The sequence below is a fragment of the Xiphias gladius genome, chromosome 4, assembly GCF_016859285.1.
Source record: "Xiphias gladius isolate SHS-SW01 ecotype Sanya breed wild chromosome 4, ASM1685928v1, whole genome shotgun sequence".
NCBI classification, from domain to species: domain Eukaryota; kingdom Metazoa; phylum Chordata; class Actinopteri; order Istiophoriformes; family Xiphiidae; genus Xiphias; species Xiphias gladius.
Window position 1 is genome coordinate 10,110,336 of NC_053403.1, and position 23,336 is coordinate 10,133,671.

The 23,336-nt window shown below is 42.7% G+C and overlaps 2 protein-coding genes across 3 annotated transcripts in view; one reads left to right on the forward strand and one right to left on the reverse strand.

Moving 5' to 3' along the window:
- Positions 1-19,170, reverse strand: part of LOC120789274 (protein eva-1 homolog A) — a 78,010-nt gene extending 58,840 nt beyond the window's left edge. For both annotated transcript variants that reach the window (XM_040125891.1, XM_040125890.1), the window contains exon 1: positions 18,621-19,170. In XM_040125891.1, the coding sequence (XP_039981825.1) occupies positions 18,621-18,729 (109 nt within the window). In that variant the 5' untranslated portion in view covers positions 18,730-19,170. The remainder of the gene's footprint in view (positions 1-18,620) is intronic.
- An 885-nt stretch (positions 19,171-20,055) lies between these two features.
- Positions 20,056-22,911, forward strand: mrpl19 (mitochondrial ribosomal protein L19). The gene is made up of 6 exons (XM_040125894.1): positions 20,056-20,188; positions 20,418-20,538; positions 20,680-20,798; positions 21,092-21,226; positions 21,797-21,978; positions 22,342-22,911. Exons 1-6 carry the CDS (start codon positions 20,110-20,112, stop codon positions 22,561-22,563), a joined length of 858 nt encoding a protein of 285 aa, XP_039981828.1. The 5' UTR covers positions 20,056-20,109; the 3' UTR covers positions 22,564-22,911.
- Positions 22,912-23,336: the final 425 nt, after the last annotated feature.

Genomic DNA, 23,336 nt, shown 5'->3' on the forward strand with positions numbered 1-23,336 from the left:
ATTTCTTCTTGACTGGTAGGTAAAAAGCTGTTCATGCTAACGTTGGCTATGTAGCAATAGCAAAACTTATAAATAGCTCCTTTAAAATAAGTTGTGATATACTATATGAGCATGTAGGTCTTTAGTTTTAAATGGTAAAAGTTTCTTTGTACAACTTTATGTGTATGTGACCCAATTTAACATGAAATAAAACAGTTATAATTTTAACTGTCTGACTCAGTATCCCCTCTAGATTATGAAATTGTACTCAAAGCATCACTATTGCAATTTTGCTTCTTTCTTTTAATTGTGTTGGCTTAACTAGTTTCTCCGCCGCCACAGTTATCTCCCGCTCACACACACACACACACACACACACACACACACACACACACACACACACACACACACACACACACACACACACACACACACACACACACACACACAGATCTGCTTTGCCTGCCACATTCCACACAGGGGGAGAGGGAACTTGGCATTCCCCCTGGCAGCGAGACCACACACACACACATGCATACAAAACGTCAACACAAACAACGTGGTACGAGCGAGCCTTGCTGCTTGGCTCTCGAAGCGAGGGTGTGTGGTGTTGGTGTAACAGTATTACATTATTGGGGCTGGTTCTTGGCAAAGCGCCAGTGCCAGTTAACCGAGCCTTGGGCACGGCGGTGTAACCCTGGAAACAGCCGAGGTTATGAAAGGGGTGAAACAGAGAGGACTGAAGATGGATGACTGAATTCGCACGGGCCACTTGGAGGAGGGGTTTCTTGAGAGGGGCATCCTTGAGCAACAGTTTAAGCACCACAAACACACCGATACGCCTTCCTCCACCCTACAAAGCAAGACTGTGAGTAAGAGGCAAACAGATTATCTCACACAAACCCTCAGGTGCTTTCAAAAGAATCCATTTCTCTTTTTCGCCATCCCACCCTCCTCCCACTCTCTCTCTGGCTCTCTCTTCTTCGGGATTGTCGCTATTGTTCCTTTCACGCTACCTGTTGACTGAAGTCTCCTTTCAAGGCCAACAAATCAGGCTGGGTTAAGGCACCTGTGTAAACCGCCCAGCCAATGACAGGTGACCCTCAGAGGCAGAAGGCTGAACAATGCTGGAGGAACACCCAGACGTCTCTCCTCCTCCCTGTTTCTTTTCATGTGGGGCCAGACTCCTTCCTTAACTAGCTCCCTGCCCTTTCCCTTGACAAAAGCACTGCACTATTATGTCTGCTGGTTTGTTTATTCGGTCATTAAAAGGCAGGAGGTTGCCGTCGTGATGTTGTTCATGTACAAACAGATCGCTCTTGTCGTGAACTGGATTGAAAGGCCTGCAAGGTGTCCATTTAATCTCCGCACAAGCGGCACAGAGATTTTTTACAATCAAACGCACGCAACTGCACCTGCCTTTTGTATCTATCATTCAACAAAGATGGGATTTTGTCATATGATGCAACTTAACCTGTCAGCGGACAAGAATGTCCACCTTTCAGCTGCAATCGCAATCTTTCAGCCAAGTCTAAAGCTAGAAATCAGAGGTCCTTGTGATTATTAGCTCATTATTTGTGGTCCAGCGATGACCCTAAAGTCTGACCCAGTGATGGAGAGTTTCAGGAGATTAGTGATGGGCCACTGTGTTGTGTCAACAAGACACAGAAAGAAGCCTGTTGGAGAAGGATTTCCTCCTTGGGAATCACTGATTAGTCACAACCTTGTGCAGGTCACATACCAGTGAAAATTACAGCACAGTGCGGGTAAATGCGTTTAAAAATATTCATTCATTACTAAATACAAAGGGAAAAACTTATAAAAGATCTTCTCCTCCGACTTGAGTGTCCACTGCAATCTGACCTGTCTCTCCTTTCGGGTGACACTGGGAGGAAGCTCTAACTAATTCTCCCCATGGTCCACTAAGCTGAGGTGTTCAGTGTCTGCTAAGAATGTGTGTGACATTTCTGACATGAACTGAGGGAAAGTGGGAGGAGGAGACGGGAAAAAAGGGGGAGAGAGCGGTTTGACTCCAGAGGCAGTTCAGGTGGAGACTCTGTCTGTTATTCAGGCTCAGGGCTTTCCCCTGCTTTTGAACGATGCTGCCTCCTCCTATTGGCTAGGGCTTGAGAACGAACAATGCACTACAGCATGAAGTATTACTGACGTGCTATAATAGTGCAGGCTTAATGCTGGTTCTTATTCAGCTGCGTACTCCTTTAACTCACTTTTATGTTGCTTGTGAAGTAATGTTTGTAAAGCCCCTAGCACTAGGCAAAAATGTATAATATTGCAGAATATTAGAAGATTATAGCTTAGCTTAATGCTACAAAAGTGCCTGTTTACACTGTAGTTTAGAGATAATCAACAGACTGTATAATATGCAAACTCTTTAAAAAGATCATGTGTGTATGGTATAATAAAGATATATCTGTAACAACATCTCAAAATGCAGTCTGTAGAAGCTAAGTAACCAAGAGGTTCTTGAAAGCTACAAAATCAAAGGCTGTATCCTGTTTCATCTTGGTACATTAGGTATTTAGGCATTTACAGCTTCATGACTTTATTGGTGTTATTTCAAGCAAATTATAGCCATCAAACCATCAAATGTTCAAAGATGCAGAGCTGCAAGCGTGCTGCTGGAGAAGGAATTCCCCTTGTAAGTGATGATTACTGGGAAGAGTGGAGGTTTCCCTGAGAAGACGCTGGCCGAGCTCTGGTAGCACTCTAGAGAAGGCCGGTGGAGGTGAGGAGGGGAGGAAGAGGATGATAAAAAGGAGAGAAGATGAGTGATGGGCAAGGAAAGCGGTGGATAAAGACATACTGGGTCCAAAAAGACACCTGTTAAATAATCAATTGTTGATTAAAAAAATGGTGAAAAGACATTGAGAGAGTGATGGATTTTAGTGGATGAGAGGAAAAAGTTGCAATATACTGGTCATGAGAAACAGAGCTGCATAGAGAGAAGAAGAGAGATCTTTTAAAAGCCAAGCCACTGCTTACAGGATGTGGCGGCAGAGGTCCTAAGGCCAGAGCGTGGTGGCTTTAGGCCCTGTTGTAATTACTTTTCTCCACAAACCAAAGAGGCGGCACAAGGGCCTGGAGCATGGCTAACATATAGATAAAACAACCCCTGGTGCTAAATTATATGTGGTCAAACCTCATTCACCTCTTCAGACCTGAGCTTTAGCTTAATATATGATACGCGAGATGGATGAGACAGGTTGATGAGGTGTGCTGACATTAAATGAGATCTCAAACAGGTGAAGAAAAAAAGAGCAAAAGTTCACATACTGTAGATGCCCCAAAGGACACACTGCTGCACTGCGGACATGATGTCAAAGGCAAGCTGCGAGCAACTGCTGCTGTAAACATGCCAAGTAGAGTCCTCCCTGTGAAAACCGTTAAGATTTGGGGCTACAAAAAAAACACATTCCTAAAATACACTGCATTCCTCCGCTTACAATACATTAGTCTTGCTACTATAGTCACGTTTTAGATTAGCCTACTTTCTTGCTAATCGCACTATGGGGCAGAATAAGAGCATAGAGATATTTTTGCTAAAGCCTAAGCAGTTAAATTTGACATAAGTAAGAGAAGGATTACCTTTTAAACTACCCAAGTACTCTAAATGTGTAGCTCAATGAAAGTTCTTTCAAGCGCTGCAGTTTGTGAGGAGTGAACCCATCTAACATTTTGTACATGAATCTAAAGAAACATGCAGCAGCTTGCCATTTTGGTACAGAACTTGCAAAATATTTAACTTATTTTGATCTGAAGATTTGTGGTATGAAGATTTGATCTTTTATTCTGTTAGCTCTTATCAAAAGAGCTACAATGTCCTAAAAATGCTTTAAAGGCCCTTCGAACCTGTTTTCTCAATCAGCTTCTTAAGATACACTATGAGGTCCAACATAAATTTAAAAAAAAATATTTTGGAACAGTTCTGGTTATTTCCAATGAGAGAAATTTGAGATCAGGGTTAGAGTTTTTTCTCACTGGTTTGATGTAGGCAGGGCTCAGTGGGCCAAAGGTGATGTCACATACACCCTTAAACCAATTGGGATTAAGCAACATTTGAATCAAGTGTGGTGACAGTTTGTGGCTTGTTTGGTCGCTGTACATCAGAATCTGATCAAACCAAAACCCAGTTCTGATGATGGAGATTAGCTAAATGTTTGACTGTTAAACTCTTAAAAAATAACACCTAGGAATCATTAGGTATTATTTTCGTCCTGGTCTTTAGTCCTGAATGTTTAATGTTTACAATTTCAGACATAGTTTTGAGAGGGTTTAACCTTTTTCGTATATTACAGGGCACACAATAGTGAAAACCTAGACACAGTTTGAATAAAGATTCATATATATTTGTATATAAAATATGATAAGAACAAATTGTTCAAGATACCAACTATTAATATGGTCTTTTATATTTCTGAGTCAGTGGTAGCATGTCGATCTACAGTCAAAGTGGGAAATTGTGTGTGAGAATTGGGGGCAGGTTTGTATTGACAGCAGAAATGGGTGGCACGTGGTGGCTCTAGAAGTGAGTGAGGTACAGACGTCCTCGAATACTTACTGAACATGTTAGCAGACACGTACTGTAACACAGTTACTGAATGGGTGGGGGTGTCAGCTGAGGGGGCTTATTCACATGAGGTTGGTCCCCTGGATTTAACCCCAGCATTGGTTTTGCTCTCTGACTTCACACTAAAACACACAGAGGACCAGGACCTGAGAAACTCAACTTTAAATCAGAGTATCCACCTCTACCCCGCAGGAGATAAACCCAGCATGTGCTTCTCACTCTGCTATCAGACTTCACTTTAGACTGATCAAACAACAGCTAATGAAATTGGGAACCGTGTGGTAGAAATGGAAGAAAAACCCGAGGAGAGGGAAAAACAGCATGACAGAGGCAAGGTAAATTAAACGAACTGCAGAGAACAGGAGAATAGATGGGCCTCTGCTCAGACTAATATTAAGATATATAAGCATATCTCTGTGTTTAATTTGAATGGCAGAGTTGCAACCTTCCTCCCCAAACAGACATAGACGTGAGCCTGAGCAGCTGAAGTCATTAAAACCAGAGACACAAACACAAACACTCTGCTTGCCTGGTCCTTTCCTCCTCCCTGAGATGGCTTATCTTTCTAACACCTACAGACACAAACACACACACACACTCACACATAGACCTAAAGTGGCACACAGAGGCACATAAATTTCAACGTGCTCAACATGAACAACAAACTTCTACACCCAGCCCAGCCCCCAGATTTCCTGAACACGGCGTATTTATTTGTTCGCACCATGACGTATGTGTCTAGTAGCAGCAGTTTCCCAGGCTTTTAAAAGGCTGTGTGTGTTATGGCCTAAGGGTCTCTAAAGACTGAAACCTTAAAAACAGCTTTTAATAACCCAACAGGAGAGGAAATCAAAAGAGGTGACAAGGGTTTGATGATGGAATATCTGAAAGGATACAACTATTATGAATCAATTAATGGGTGACAAACTAATGGAAAAACCAACGTATAGTGATTTAGTGAGGTGTTGGGTCATCATGAGCCTTTAAATCAGCTTCAGCACTGCTTGGCATTGATTCTACAAGTCTCTGGATCTCTACTGGAGGGATGGAGCACCATTCTTCCAAAAGCTATTCCCTCATTTATTGTTTTGATGATAATGGTGGAGAGCGGAGTATAATACATCAGTCTAAAACCTCCCATAGGCATTCAACTGGGTTGAACACCTATGGGGTGTTGCCCATCCAACACCCCGACCTCCACACCCTCACTTTACAGCTCCCCGTGCTAGATCTATTTTCTGCCTCAGCACAGAGCGTTGGCATTGGATGAGATCCAGAATCATTCAGTATGATCATGATTCCCAGAGATACTGGGGTGCACATAACTGATCCTGCTCAATTTTGAAATGAAAGGATTAACACTTTTTTGAATAGAAAAATGCTAGATAACTATACAGTAAATGTAGAATTATTATATGATTAATATAAACGGTGGTGGCTAATTCTAGCCCTGGGATAATGGACGTGTACGGACACTGGGTTTGTATGTTAAAGTTGCATTTGATTAAATGTTAGCAAAATGTTTGCTTTAGTTGTTTCCACCAACAATGTGGAGTTTTATATGCCTGGAAAACAAGACAAGAGATGGGGATTAAATAGAAAGAACTGGAGGGATGTCACTTGATAAGTCAGACACGTATCAGGCGGGGCAAGGAATTCATGCTCTGGAGGAGAACATGAATACAACAGCTCTTCTTCTTGCTCGTTCACAACCACACAAAACCAAGAAAACAAACCCACACTACATGGTCGAATTTAAATAAAGCCACATGAGAAGCTTAGGCTGACAATCAAAGGCTAACTCAGACAAGTTAGCAACAAGTCCGGGGTTTATATTTCAGGCTATCGGCGTGAGCTAACACCTACAGAGAATGAGAGGACATCCACCTGTGGGTCTGTTGTCTAAGCTCCTCCTGAGGGGGTGACTGGGTATAAAACATCTGCCAGCTTGGAGATGGCCTCGCGGTTGGACAGTGGCCATTAAGTCTCCCCTAGGGAGTCCCCGAAAACCAAACACTGGTCCCATCGAAGCCCTCCCATGACCTCTGTTAGCACGTGCCTCTCCTTACGACCCCTGGGGGTCGAAGGGCACTAGGCTAGAGGACGCTTTTACTCTAAGTCTCTGAGTATGTGCGTTGTGTGTTTCTTCTCATTGGTGGGATGGGGGGTGGATTGGTGGGGGCAAAGAGTGAAAGAGTGAGGGGCAGAGCTATTCAGGGAACATCCTCCCTGGTGTTTGCATCCATGTCCAGACGCCCACAGCCACACACAGAGAAAGTGTGCGACAGAAAGAAAGACACAGCGAGATGGAGAGAAAGGGCCAGAGGAAGAGAGATCTATCATTTTAATGGTCACTTTTATAGCCTGGGAGAGTTGTGTTGCAGTCAGACTGCCCCATCACTAACCACAGTCCGGCAGACACAGGACAGATGCATCAGTGTGTGAGCTTTATTTTCACAAAGTGAACGACAGATGTATCCGTCTTCAGTCATTCTCACCACCGCGGATTGGATAGAAGTGATTGTTGGGTGTGGCAGTGGTAGCCTGAGGCTTAGAGAAGTGAGCTTTTGAAAGAGGCGTCATCAAGGGAATGATTTCTTTTCAGTCGTTTTCTCTGATGTTAACTGCACAACATCAAATGATAAAATCCGTTACCATAAATATAGCACATAAGGGGGAGGTGGGGGAAGTGAAAACGGTGCTGACATGAGCATATCTGCAAAGTAATAGTGAGAAATGTCAAGTTTAGAGCTGCAACCATTAGTTGACTAATCAATTAGTCGATCGTAGGAAAACTGTCAACACTGTTATGATAATCCATTAATTGCTTAAGTCATTTTTTTAAGTTAAAATAATAAGTGTTCTCCGTTGTGAGTTTTCTCTAATAATAGTACTTTCTGCTTTTTTCTTTTTTATTTCATCGTAAACAGAATACCTTTTGGACTTTTGGTCAGTAAAAACAAGACATTTGAAGACGACACCTTGGACTCCTTGAGAAATTGTGATTTGATGTGACAGTTTTCCCTATTGGCAAAGGATTAATCAATTAATCGAAAAATAATTTTTCCAAAATTGACCCAGAATCTGGAAGTCAATCAGTTTAAACTGCTGATAGTATGATCAGGTTTCGACGAAGTGTAATCTTTATCTTCCGTTCACTGTTAGCTTGATGGTTGGATGTCGTAGTTAACTTCTCTTTCATGAGTTTTTATGTACATACGTTTATATCTTCGACTTTTAATCAAAGAAGTAGACATTTTCTAATGTTGCTCATCCTCAGGAGAGTTAAACGCCTGATCAAAATGCCCCATCCAAGTCTTAAAAGTGCTCCAACTACCGGTCTCCAACATTGTCTATGCAAAAACAAGTTTGATATGAACTTCCCTGCACATTCAAACTACCTCTAATCACATAGCAACTCTACTCCGTTCATTACGTCCTGGCATCGCTGTGATCCAGTAGCCTCCCACCTGCACCATCACTTTCTGCACTATTCTAGTTTGGTCAAAAGCCTCAACAGTTTTAACGCAATAACGGCAAGAGAGTGTACGAATCTATCAAGGTTACAGCGTGCACTGTGAAGAAAAGGGAGGTATTTTCTTTAAAAAATGTGGGAGTGGGTGGGCGTTGAAAGGCTGAGCTTTTTGGGGAATTAACAAGCTTATCTGGGGGGTAGTTGTGTGAAAACAAGCAATAGAACAACTCCTGAGGAGATGAGGGAGTGAAAAGCCGTCTGCAGCATGTCCAATGGGACTTAGCGGGGAGATCCCGTTCCATTTACAACAAACCCAGACAGATCTGCAGGAATGACCAGACTAAATGTGAAAGCTTACCTTGCTCTAGTCATTCAGAGTTTCACGGAGAGTTTGTTTTTGTTGCTACCAAGTAACCAGGGTCTCCTTGGGTAGCAATTTTTGCCCGCTGAATGTACGGCCTCAATTTGTAAAATGAAATAAGCTGCAATACACTTTCCTCTTGTGGACACTGTCTACTTTTACTAGACTAATTACTGTGTTGTACTTCCTACAGGGACTTTATGTTTTTCTGTCACTGGTGATACTTTGTTTCCTCATGGACTGAGGGACAACTAATTTGACAGCTTCTCTACATTTTTGCATATTTCTGATTAAACTCTTGTTTATTGTATCTCATCTTTTTCTGAATTGTACTCACTATCATTGAAGTTGTTGTCAAACACTGTTTTCACGGTTTCATAATTGCAGAAAAACTTCAAAGGCAGCTGTCTTCAGCCTTTACTGAAAGTGTGTTTAGCATCACTTTTAGCTGCATCACTGTGCAACTACATGCTAAGTGAAGGTATAAGAATGAATCTCATATTGCACTTTTCATTAAATGTCTATAAATTGACGATAGCTATAACATCTAACCATAAGTTAAGGGTCCAGGATCTTTGACCATTTAAACTGTACAGGGAAAAACATATTAGAAGAGAGCTAACATGCCAAGTGAGCCAAGTAATTACTGTGACATTTATTACATTTATTATCAAGATATACCAAATAATTTATCTTCTCATATACATTATAGATCCTGTCATCCAGTCATAATGAGACCTTTAGTTTTATGGCAACGCTACGCTGCAAATGGAACAAATACAGTCTAAGTTTGCCTGGTAAAAATGATTGTGGCATGTACAGGGAAAAAACAAGGGGAAATCCCTCCCCCCCGCTCCCTCCCCCCTTACCTGAGCTAGCCAGAGGGGCCAGTAAGCAACAGATTAGCAGTGCTTTGGGGAGCAGGCTGCTGTAGCGTGCTGTAATGCAGACTGTCAGTCCGTCACAGTTGGGGGGCTACACAATGCCTCCTTGTTCAGACTGGCCCTTCTGCGCCCCACCTCTCTACCTCTCCATCTCTCTCTGTCTCTCTCTCTTTCCCTCTAGGGGTTTAATCAAACCATAAAAACTAATCGTGTTCAAAATGTTCTTTCAGTCCCCTGTATTGAAGAAAACACGAGGTGAAGACGGAAGAGAGGATTGAGGGATGCAGGAAGAATAAAAAGGAAGGCGGACATGTAGACTCCTAAACCAAACATAAATCAGCTCCCAGGAAGAGAAAGACAGAAAAAAAGAGACAGGAGGGAGGAGGAGGGGCATCAAAGCATGGTTGACATTCTCCAAGATGCAAGAGCAGAAAAAGGTGTATGTGTGTTGGTTTTGCTTGTGCATGTGTGTTGTGTTTGGGGGGTTGTTGAGAGCATAATTCAACAGCCAGCACATAAGTGGGGTGGACACGCGGAGATAATTTCCAGTGCACAACCCCACCAGTCTCTTTTCTCAAAACTTGTTTCTATTTATTTACTGCTCAGTTTCATCCTTAAACTGGATAGTGTAAGCCTCTGTACCTGCAGCAGCAGGTATCAGTACTCATCAGATTCTCCGTGAGCTTTCTGCTCACAAACAGAACATAACTTTCTCTGGAAAATACTGCAAAGTCTCTGTTAAAAACAGAGAAAGAGAATGCATTCTTAATTAATTACACAACTGTTGCCTAAACAGAGATAGTAGAGATTAGAGAATACCTCGCGAACTGCAGCTGCATGAAGCAACACTGGGGTGTCACTGAGGAATCTTCTTCACACATTTCACTGTGTTTTCTTTGGGGTTTTTTTTTTTAACACCTCCCCCACACAAGAGAGGGCAAGTGCAAACACACACCTGCAATGTCTACATATACGTCTTTGCAGATAAATGGTTTAGGAATTAGTCCCCCTTTTCCCTGCCAAATAACAGTTATTACTATAAAACCATCCAGCGCAAAATCTGAATGGGCGATTTGGGTGGTTCTAGGGATTGACAGAATTCTATGCAAAATAATGATTATCGTATTAAAGGCCGAGTTGTTGAGCAGTTTTCTGCTGATTATAAGATTTGATTAAGACATCCAGCCCATCTCAGCTGGTAGTTAGACCTCCTTCTCAGCCTACGTTGGTAATTTAAAATGCAGTCTGGGTTTAATTTAGGAGTTTCCCCCCAACATCAGGTATGAGACAGACAATGTTAGAAAAAGTGACACCTACTGTCACTCAAATTATACGGATTCTTTTTTCTTTTTTACAGCAGCAAATGTAAGACCTCTGTCAACACACGGATAACACGCCATCACAGTACAGTAGAGTACTGAGACACTACACACCTGTAGTTCGGTTAATTTAACTCAGAACAAGGAAAAAAAACGATACATTCTGGCCTTATTGTCCTGGTCTGGTTCGTGTTTACATTGACTCCTTACAAATGAACAAAGAGCTGTAAACACTAATTTACACAGATGACGACTTTCATCCTGCATCATCAACGCTATATGAACCCACATGGGGAAGTCAAAGCGCTCACAAAGAAAGAACTGAGTATGAGCATTATTTATTATTAGACTGCAACTCGACCACATGTTGGGAATAACGCCAAACAGGTGGAAACAGTATAAAAAAGTGGCATCTTGTACAGTAAAATTATGGGGGGGGGGTAGTTACTGTAAGGTCACTATGTTTCACTAACACGCAGACTAGGACACAAGCAACACACCTCTGTTTTAACTTCTTTTCACTTTCTCCAAGACCCACTTTTTCAGGCGGTCTCAGACTGGTTGTTTGGGCCAGTGTGAAAGCTGTGGACCAATCAAAACACACCGAATGGGCAAACGCACCAGCTCACCAAACCAAACCAAACAGGTTGGTGTGAAAGCACCCTAAATGATCAACTTCAGGTAGTGACTTGACACTTTTGACACTCGTCCATATCAAATTTTGTCAGAGTATACAGACGAAATCATTTTCTGTTATAAACTTTCTACCATCTTGTCTGTTTTTGGTTGGACCGCAACCACGAGGCCGGCCCTAGAAACGTGAATGTCCGTGACTGAGTGACTGACTGACTGACTGAGTGATTAAGTTACATCATTGGTTGGCTGGCTGAGTGTTGAAGTTTCCCTATTGGCTGTTGCTCTTTCAAGCTGCCACAAACATTTTCTACTGCGTCATCAGGGCAACTTAGCGCCTTTGTCGCTAGATTTACCGACCTTTCAGACCCCTTTAGCAACTTTTCTTCACAAAATCACCTGCTGACAAATCTAGCAAACTTTTGGACAAACCTCAGCAACCTTCTGTAGAAGACAGTTGCCAGTATTACCCTGCAAGCCCAGTGTAAGGTTTTCCCTCCAAGGACACACCTCCCTATGCTCTCATTCAACTGACCGCATGGCAGCTGACACAGACATGAATTAGCTCCTAACTTTCTATCTGAGTGACCATGTTACAATTAAATATAGCTGAAATCACAGCACAGCCGTTGTCTTAAACTTATGTGTATGGTGTTTTGTCAGATGACATCGTGGTTATAAATTGAGGGTTCAAGCAGTGCAGAGCAGCAGCTTGGAAATGGCTTGGAAGTTACTGCTGCCTAACATGTAGCCTTAATGGGCCATGTATTAGTCACTATTTCATGGTCCGTTGTCTGACAACAGAAATAGAAAAACATTTAAATGAGAACAGCTTCAATGGGAATTTGGCTGTATTAAAATACTGTCTTTGTGAGCACAGAGAGTAGGAGAGAAGCAAACAGATAAAGGGCAGTCCAGCCATATACTAGGTTTTGATCTAGTCTTGTTTATTGAGCAATATAAACAGTTATGTTGTGAAATTGTAACTAGTGTCAGATACTTAAGTACACTCCCTTTGGACAGAAAGGAGAAAACAATCTCGATGAAAGTTTGTTGGGACAGCACAGGATAAGTGCTTTTTATTGACAGATAACACATTGGAAAACTTAAGGACAAAACTCTAACTGATTGCAAAACATTTTGTCCGACAAGCATGGTTCAGTTCTTTGTGTGGCACCAGGACTTTACTGACACTCTGCGACTTAATTTAATGCAATATTTCCCCAACAGCAGCCAAATCATTTAATAAGTATTACCTCAGTCAGGATGTCTCCCCACACATATTTTGGCAACGAGACAAAAACTGATTTTGATTGTTAATATGGTTTATATGCCAGGACTTGACATAAAGCTCGCCTTTAAGACTATGTCTACTTTGTACACATATTCACATTAATCATGTCAATGCTTTTGTATTCAATGCTTTGTCCTGTTATTTGGAAATTTCCATCAGCGCATCATGGTTATAGTAAAAAGACAGATGAGAAGCTTACGCTGTATATACATCCCCACAATCCACTTTTTATTAACTCCAAAGTGAAACTATGACTTTAAGGCTTCCCTGATTGTTGCAGTTTGATGTGGGATCATTTAATTTCCTCACACGGTACTTATATTGACCGGTGGCGAAGCATTTCCTGTTGTAAACACCCATCTCTCATCGCCAACACCACTTTGTTGCTCCCCAACAAGATGTCAAGCTCTGCTTTATGTGCATGTTTGTTTTTGTACTTATTGTATCCAGGTGGAAAGTCGTACACAGCAGGTCATGTCTTTCATCGCTATCATTTCATGCCAGGACAGACTTCCACCTTAAATTACACACACCATACACTGTGCCATAAATGCATACAGGGGCAAATGCATCCAGAAGTTATCCACATTACATCTTCAAGCTATCTGCAACCCAAGGCTCTTCAGTTTCATATTTTCCTTTCTTTCTGAGAAGTTTTGTTGGTACCAAACTTTTAAGACCGGGTTCACACTGCTGTATATGACCAGCATTACTCACCTATTAATGCTACATGCCACAGAGCACACACAGCTAAATGGATGGATATGATGTTTCAAATGTCAGAAATAAAGCGCACAGTTTCCTGTAATGTGAAGCACAAACCTCTGTCTCAGTTGCCTCTAGGTTCAAAGGACCTTCTGTAGGCTCGTTTTTGATAACCAGTTCTGTTTCAGATCCAACTGTACGTTGGTGAAATACCCAAATCAATTTATTTCACACTAACAAATTTCTTACCGAACCTTTTACTTTATCTTTTTTATTGGTAAAGAGCGATTCACATATGATTCAGGATTTGTAGCTGTAGACCTTAAAAATTAAGTTATCTGCACCTTTTGTTACTGAAATTTTATGTAAGCAAAGCCAAAAGGGATTTGAAAGGATTTGGATTTGATAAGCAGATTCAGACACACATTCAGATTTGATAAAATGCTATCAAATCCCAACCCACATCCTTCTGCAACCCTTCTTCTCTCAGCTTTCAGGTGGATTTAAATGTTGAAATCAAGAAGGGATGTTTACTTTAAAACTATGTTGTAAGCTCCTTCCTTGACACCCAACAGCTCTTAATGTTTTGATACCTTCAAGCAATGAATTGAAATCCTTGACAGTTCATTTCTTTGGAAACTTCACTGACAGAAATTATTCTTTGAAGAGAAGCACCCCCTCTCTCTTTCGAGAGAGAAAAGCAGCCTTATCCCAGGCCCTCGGCGTCCGCGTAGCCGCCTGCCTCCACCGCAGTAGACAAAACAAGCGGGAGGCAGGATTTGTTTAGACAGAGCTCACCTGTGTCTCACGCAGACACAGAAACAGTGATCAGGCAAGCCCTAGGGAGGAGTAGAGGCAGCACAGAGGCGGGGAGAAAAAGCAGTGGTTGTAGTGGTTAGGAAAGAGGCAGGGGAGCTGATGAGTGTGTGAGTGGGGGAAGGGAAGGGAGAGCATGGGGTTCAGTGAGCGACCCTTATCCCACTCAAAAATCAGAGCGGGTGAAGATTTGAGGGGCCTCGAGCAGCGCTCAATGATCGGCGGAGGGGTGTGTTTGTGTTTATGCGAGCGAAGGGGTAAGGCAGTTAGGGGTAGTCTAATCTAATCAGGACTTGCACACAGGGTAATAGCAGAGGTGGATTTGTGTGTTGGCGGCAGTGTCGTGCAGCTTAGAGCGCTTGCCACTGGAGAAGCAATCGGCTGATCTGTCCCCTAGGAGGGATGTGGTGATGTAAAATGTGGTCGTTTTACATCACCACATCAAACCAGTACACTTATTCTGTCTATGCAATTAATTTGATGATTATTTTTTCCATTAACTGATCAATTTTTCAGTCTCTAAACATTGGAAATGAGTCAAGAATTTCACAATTTTCCAGAGCCCAAAGTGACACTTTCATAGTTTTGTTTTGTCCCACTAACAGTCCAAAACTCAAAGACATTCAGTTTGCTATAACATTTCAAAAATGACTTCAATGATTTATCAGTTATCAAAATTAGAGCTGAAACCATTAGTTGATTAATGGGTTAGTCAATCGACAAATAACTTAATCAGTAACTATTTTAATAATCGTTTAATCTTTCAAGTCATGCATTAAGCAAAAATGTGAAACATTCTCTAATTCCAGCTTTGCAAATGTAAAGAATTTCAGCTTCTCTTTGTCCTATACGATAAACTGAATATTTTTGGGGTTTGGACTATTGTGATTGAACAAAACAGGGCATTTCAAGACCTGAATAATTTGAATAAATTGTGCTTTTTCACTATTTTCTGACATTTTGTAGACCAAACTATTCATCTATTAATAGAGACAAAAATAATCAGCAGATTAATTGACAGTGAAAATAATTGCCACCTGCGGCCCTAATTGGCAGATACATTTTCTGTCAACAACTAATTGAGTAACTGTTTCACCTCTATAGTAATTGTCTGATCAATACCTTTTCCTATTAGGGTAAACTGTGTGTGTCTGAACTTCGGGTTCGCCTTTCCAAAAGTAATTCTAGAAAACCACAGCATCATTAGCCGGCTGAAGGAAACTTCATCTTCGGTAAGCATCAGAGCTATTTTGCTCGGTACTGAGATGCACAGTTGTCACAATTATCAGTCCATCATTCGGATCAAAATAGGTTTACGGCACATGAAATTTTTTAATCCTCTGCAAACTGCTTTAACTGCACTAAATCAGCCTACACTATGACTTAAAGTTGCTTCAAATGTTCAAATCTTTACTTCAGTTGCTCAGCATTCAGCTCTGGATGCTGAACAACTGAAGTAAAATTCATGATCTAAAGAAATGCTGTTGACTCTCTTTCTACCTTTCCCAATTGCGGTCAACATGTGCGATGAGGTTTGACAGCGGGGAACAAAGAGTAAGATGGATGATAACTCCCCCTAACCACACACTCACAGTTACTATGGGTTGACCTCAGTTGACCCCTCAGCCCCTCAACAGCCTCACATCTCATTCACCGGGGTTAAATAGGGTTTTGCCCACAGGGTTTTATGACAGGGAAGGAGAAGAAACGTCCCTTCACTGTAGCCCTTTGGCTACGTCATAGAGTTTGCCTAGTAACAACAGATTAACAGTATAGCCGTTCTACAACGTTCCACAGTTGAAAGCGACATGCCATGCATTAGTGTCTTGTTTGAGGTGCTTGCCTATGAAGTGAGTAACTCAGTCAGCTGCAGAAAAAAGGCCTTGGTTTCCTGTTAGTCCAGCATTCATCACGTCCTGTTTTCTCCACAACTGTATTGTCTATAGATAATCTGATTTCTATGTCACCTCATTATCAATAGACGAGCAGAAGTAGCAGACAGTACTTATGTGACACTCACGGTGCAGTATCTCATGTAGTGGACACATTTGCCTGAAGGGGCTTAAAACAACTGTGATTTAAAGTCTTGGGTATAAGTTAAGGGTTAGGCTGCAGCTACCAATTATTTTCTTTATAAATTAAGCTGATGATTATTATCTTGATTCACCATTCTGTCCGTAAAATGTCAGAAAATTGTGAAAATGCCCATCACAATCTCTCAAACAGCAGAAAACCCATAGTAAATAAGATACTGTGCCGTGTATGTGGAGCAGGATGGAAAGCATGATATATATCTAGTGACATAAGTAGACCTGAGCACAAGCATTAAGGAGGGGAGTCAATAAGGTTGTATATTGAGTCTAAGAATTTTCAGTTTAGAAAGGTGATAAAAATCAGAGGCAAAGTATTGATCGCTTGTAAGATAAAGAGCATTAATTAGCTCACTTGCTACCTCTGTTAGCCTTTGGGCTATTAAGTGTTGCACGGCTCACTCCACACCTCTAATTAGCCGTTCAGACAGCTGTATAATAGAGGATGATAACAGGGAGAGAGACAGAATTAAATTACCCTCCAACATAGTTTGTTTCCATCCCAGCGGTGAGCTGAAAGCCGCCGACGAAACACGAAACTGCCATTACTCCCAGCTGTCAACAAATGACGCGAAAGCAAGACGCAGGGAACGACACAGATCAAGTCAAAATAGCTCGTGATGAAGTTAAATCGACTTTTGCTACCATAGACATTCCTTTGGAGGTCAACCGTTTGCTCCACCGGGTTCATTCGCCTCAGTGGAGCAAGCTGGTTCACTGATGTCCACCGCCCCTAATTCAGACATCTGACTGACAGCGGTCCGACTGACAGATGTTAGAGCTACACCCGCCACTTCTGTCACCCTGCAGCCTGGCAGCATCTGTCACTCAAAGAGACCCGCTCAAGTCTCCAGGGAGACTCCAGCTGGTCAAGAATGTGAAGACTGAAGGATTTCTTTGTCCCCAAGGTCTTCTGAGGCAGCCCCCTTCCTCGTGTCATGCACAGGGATGCTTGATCAGCATTTTTTTGCGGCGCAGGGTCCCCGATGAGCAAACAAAATTGCAACTGGGGACTGGACATCGGTGTCCCTACAGGGCTTATATAGATAAAACTGATATTAGGTTAATGGAAAGCAAAGGAAGACCCAAAGGTGAAAGCAGGGTTTCCTCCCCATCCTACTGGGGAGTCAAGGGGCCACTGGGGAGACCAGGGGGGAAAGTTTCGGCGCAAAGAAATGTTGAACCAAATCTGATATTTCGACAAAACTGACTTCTGCCTAGAACATAAAATTGGCACGTCTCAGCTGGGGTACTGGTAAACCCAAATCGGATGGTCTGGTAGTTTTCCCTTCTTGCTTAATTAACCACCATCTGATCTACTCCTATCATTTAGGGAACAACCCACAGCCACTCACACATGTGTGGCGATTACAAAAATGAAACCTCGTTAACAGCCTTCACCGTACCATAATCTTTAGCAGCTCATTAGGCAGCAACATGGACACAGAGTAATACACCATGTTACATACAGTCGCTATTTAGCGCCTTTCCCCACAGTGTCGGTCTGCTCGTTTCCAACCATTAGACCCATTAGAGGCCAATTAACACCGACACAAAGCTCCCTTCCTGTTTTATGGCACTGTAAACAAAACCTGCAGGCTTGCCTCGGGCTCAGCACAGCTCAGTCGCCTATAATGCAACGCAGAATAACTCATTAGTTTAGTAATATGCCGCCTTTCCTCAGAAGAAATAAAAGTCTGCAGATTCCGTCACACCAGCTTGCACCTAAACCTCAAGTAATTGGCTGATCCTGGAATTGACTTTACTTTTCCAACTGCTTGTACACGAAGCAGAGAAGGATCATAAAAGTCGTATCAGAAAGGGAAGCACTTGGCATCGACAATAGTTCCCATCGAGTAACACATTAACCCATTTATCTCAATTGCATCAACGGGATATGTGTTGCAGAGCCAGTGCTGTAGTGATAAACCAACCCCCTTAATCCCCGCGGAGCGACGGCTTTGGGAACGGGGAACCTGTTGTCTGAAGTGCCCCGTGGGGGCCGGTCCCCAGAAAAAAAAAAAAACCGCGTCGGAATCGGCCCGAAAAGAATTACGCGCCACGCGGGTCTTTCCCCGCACGCTGGGGTCGTGCTGCAGTCGGTCTGGGAGGCAGACGTTGGAGTACCGCATGCTGCGGCACGCCGGGGCCGCGGCTCGTCCCGAGACGGGGAGTCGATGCGACGCCACGCAGAAACCACCGCTCGCGGTTGAGTCGCGGAGCCCTGCTCGACAGTCCAAAGCATGCGTAATGACCGATCCTTCTTAATGGCTACTTGTATACCACTTAAACGGTGGCCTGCACGTCTCAAGCGTTGGACGGAATGAATCTTAGGGGGCAGATAACATACGCAGAATAAAAACGAGCGTTGTTTGGTGGCCGACTTTAAAGCCCGGAAAAAACACGTTTCCACTGTTTTTGTTTGTTTGTTTGTTTGTTTGTTTTTTGTCAACAAAACACCAGAACTATTCCCAACCTGAAAAGTCCGAAGAGCCCTGGGTGAGATCGCAGGCGACGGCCAGACACGTTATTCCCAACAGGAGCGCATTACTGACGGCTGAGAGAGTCCCATCTGAGAGGAACATCCTTGAAGCCTCAAAAGGTTGTTGAGTCTCTCCTTAGCATTAGAAAGTCCAGCAGCAGCAGCAGCAGCGGCAGCAGCAGCAGCATCGAGTTTCAGGTTCTGCGTCGCGGGCAGGAGATGCGCGGTCCCACCGTGTCTCTAGTCGTCCCCCTCATCCTCCCACCAACACTGCCGAGAGACCGGGATCGAGGGCTGCTCTGGGCTGGAGCCGCGCACTGCTCTCCCAGCGCATTTGTAACTGCGTGTTTGGGCTGAGTCGCGTTGCGGAGGCGGCCCACCTGGAGGACCGACGCTCCCCCTGCGTGGTCTCAAAAGCCCAGGGTTCGCCGCCGGACACACGCAGCGGCAAAAAAAAAAAAAATATCTCAATCAACTTACTCTCTAACGTACTAGGAAGCCTTTCTGTGCCGTCTATGGCCTCTTGGAAATGATTTGCTTCGGTGTGAGTCAGACCTTTTTCGCTTAACTCCTTTCATCTCAGGGTCGAAATCAGTGCGACTAAGTATATTTACTCAAGTACTGTGCCCGAGTACTATTTGCAATGTATCCGTACTTGAGTCTTTTCATTTTATTCCACGTTATACTTCTATTACACTGTACCTTTCAGAGGCAAACTTTGTGCTTGTATTGTTTATCTGCCGGACAGTTCCTAGCTCATCTGGGGATCACGATGACAAGAGTCCATACATGAGTTAGAATAAGCTCCATCTCAACCATTTAAAACGTTAAATGCTGCTTGATGCACAATTATGTTTTAATAATTTAAACACTCTGAAATGGTTCAGCCTGTCCCCTAATGAATACCTTTACTTCTGATACTCTGCGATTTTGCTGCCAATATTTTTGTACTTATCATCAAAACGATGGATTCTGGCCCCTCAAGCGTTATGAACTATACATTATTTATAGTCTGACATTGATACTTTAAATTCGACTCTCCGTGTTGTTGATAACATTCAGGCTACGATATAAATGCAAGTCGGATACTTATGCCGTGTAGGTACAGCAAATGAGGCGGGGGAAGATGGTATGTAGCTGCGGGCCAACAATAGGGAATATGGCTCTCATCAACACTCACTCGAGTTTCCAACAGCAGGGACAGTGTCAGTGTCGTCGTCAGACGCACCACCGTGGACATAGCATGGACTCTATAGGCTGTGGTCCAATTCAATTCATTTCATGTGTTAGTATTTTAGGTGCTCGGAGCACAGTAACGAACTTGAATTAGCACCATATGAGATCGTGTACACTTGACGGAACAGCGGCGCCATCTCGTGGACAACTCGCCTGACTACACTCTGGGGCCGGTCGCGGTTTCACGTTACGTTATAGCGCCACTCGGCTTCCGTACAGGCTCGCATGCGACAACAGAAGGTCAGACATGGCGGCCTGCGCCAAAGGACTCGATAAGTTTATGTTTTCCCTGCGGTTGTTACGAAACCTCCAGCTCCAGAATGAACGTAAGTAAACTGGACGAACTCTGTTTCTTCCATTATGATGTTACAATTCGCTGGCAGGTTGCAAAAAAGTTATACTAGTACAAATGTACGTACGCTGTATGAGCTAAGAAGCTAACGGTAGACTGTAAGCTATCGCTTTCCCCACCTAATTCCTGAGCAACTCAGGCTTACCTTAGCTTTACAAATCTGAGAGATGCTTGTGTGTAAAACAGTATTTTGTTATTTCCAGGGTCCTTGTCCACTTCTGTGTGTCGTCCTGCTGCGGGCAGTAACAACGAGCCTTCCAAATTCACTCCTCCACCGAAGCCTGTCATCATAGATAAAACACAAACTGCGGCATCTCTGCGAAAGTATGATGTTTCTTTGTAAAAAAAACAAAAAACAAAATTGAAGCGGCATTGCATTCTCTGACACCCATACCAGCTTCACAGGTTGGATGAGGCGAGGTGTTTAATGTGTCCCCGGGTCGTCTCTCTCTCGCTCTCCCCCAGGTTTCTGAGCCCAGAGTTCATCCCTCCTCGACAGCGAACAGACCCTCTGAAGTTTTCCATTGAGAGGAAAGACATGATCCGCCGGAGGAAAGTGCTCAACATTCCCGAATTCTACGCAGGTAAGAAACGAAATGGTCAGGTACATTCCCACTGCAAGGTGAGGGATTTAAGGTGGCCCAGACACTTTGAATTCTCTCATCTGCAGACCTGGAGAGCATCACTTACGCTTTTACCTCCTCCACATTTAATTACTACAATTCACTCTGTAGACTTTTGCTTTGGATGCTAGGTGATTTATTTATATATTTACCAAAAAAAACTAGACACTGTGTTTGTAGAAATACTGTATGCATAAAGTTGATTTTTTTATATCATAATTTGAATTGTGCACATTATTTTTGGTTGTTTGAAGGGAGTATCCTGGCGGTGACCATGGCCGACCCTAATGCCAGTGGGAAAACTAACCGCTTTGTTGGAATCTGCATCCAGAGGGGCGGTAAAGGGCTGGGCGCAACGTTTGTCCTAAGGAACATCATTGATAACCAAGGTGAGGTTTATTTAGTTTCTGTGTAAGTGCTGGTCTAACAAAGGTCTGCTGAAATGTCTCACAGACTTTCGCATCATGTCTCGTTGCATGAGTTCGTCATAAAGGAATGTTTAATTTCTAAAAGAAATTCTCAAATATTATAAATGCTAAATTATATTACAGTTCATTGTTCTGTCTGTCCCATTTGTCTCCGATTTTTAGGTACAAATTGTTTCTGTCACAAAAAATAATGTAACAGATGTTCCATTTACATATTCCATAGTGCATCTATTTCGTACTCAAAGTCTTAAAAATGCATTTCAAAATTTTAGAAGTGCAATACAGAAGTTATTTAGATGCAGGAAGGGGGGCAGATAATACCAATCGCCTATGCACTGAAAAAACAGAGGAACATAATTTTGGCAGAAGTATTAATTCAAACGCGATTATTTAACTGAGAATGGAAACTAAGAGGGAAGGCTTGCTCGTTCACTCCCCATCCAGAGTTTCTTTACATTCATAAGAAGTGGACAAGGTGACCTTCAGGTAAAACACCTGTTGTAATAAAGTATCTCTGTGTGTGTGGCCCAGGTGTGGAGATTTGCTATGAGATGTATAGTCCTCGTATCCAGAATATTGAGGTGCTGAAGCTGGAAAAAAGGCTGGATGACAACCTGATGTATCTGAGAGATGCTCTGCCCGAGTACAGCACTGTGGACCCTGACATGAAGCCTGTGCCCATCTCCCCTACCGGAGAGGTGCCTGTCAACAAGGTGAGACAGCTTCAAGATCAACGCTGATACACAGTGTATGTAAAAAACAAAAATCAGAAAAGAACTGGTTTCAATCAGGCTTCTGAAGACCAAACTCATAAGTTACTACTATTTTAATTACTAATATAAGTGATGCAAAATATAGATTTAGATGTAAAATATACCTCTTCTTTAATCTAAAAAGCCTTGCAGTATCATTTGTGCTTAGACTTTAACCATTAAAGTGTTTGTGCCTTGCTCGAATCACTTTAGAACACAGTGCCAACTGCAGATTTTTTTTTCTAAGGAATAAAAATACAGGAAACAATGAAAATACAGCATGTTGAGATGTAAAATGATTGAACATCTCTGTCCATTTACCAGATCAAGGTAAGGATGCGCCCAAAACCATGGTCAAAACGCTGGGAACGACCCAAGTTCAACGTCCAGGGCATCCGGTTCGACCTGAGCCTGACCCCGGAGCAGATGGAGCATGCCCAGAAGTGGGCACAGCCTTGGCAGGAGTACGACATGCTGAAGGAGTACGACACGTGCAAACTGGAGGAGCAGATCTTCAGTGAGGTCCAGCGGGAGATGAGCAAGTGAGGGAGAGCCTCCTAAAATGCAAACGTTTTTCAGTCAAGCATCAACGCAAGAATGGGGAAAGACTGGAATATGAGGTTCGCGTGGACGTGGAACACTCTGCTGGAAGTTCATCCAGATGTTAACCGCAGCCACAGAAGTGTATATAAAGGAGGAGCCAATATGGAAACTTGTGTTGTATTCTGAGGAGTCATGCTTCCTTCACTTTGTCTTATCCAACAGTCTGCTGTACTGTATGAGTTCATTCATTAGTGACTGGCCTTAGCTTTGACATTTACCATTTTGCAGATATTAAGTGGTTTCTATAATACAAGATATTAAACATCCAACCTTCGGAATTGCATCATGTTATCTTGTGTTTCTCTTGACTTTTGTTAGTTTTTTTTTTTGTTTTTTTACGTTTTGGCTGGAGTCATAACACTAGGTGGCACTATTTCTCTATATATGTTGCAGCAGCAACAGCAGTTGCATAACAGCCTTTGTTGTGTTGTCGGTTACAGTGTTTTGAGGGAAATTCCTGCCATGCTAAATAAACATATACGTATTATTTCAGCTAAACAAATGATGAGAGGCCTGTTAACAAGAAGCAGGTTAGATGAGTTTTCCGGTTTAAAACGTGAAAAAGGGTCTTTCCATCAGTACATTTTCTAGATTTGAGAGGCTTCTGGGTTTAACTTAGTAAAGATTTCCAAATAAATCAGTAAATCTGCTCTTTGGAACAGGTCCCAGTACCCTGCACTTTGGGGAAAGAAAGAAAAAAAAAAGGACCAAGGACA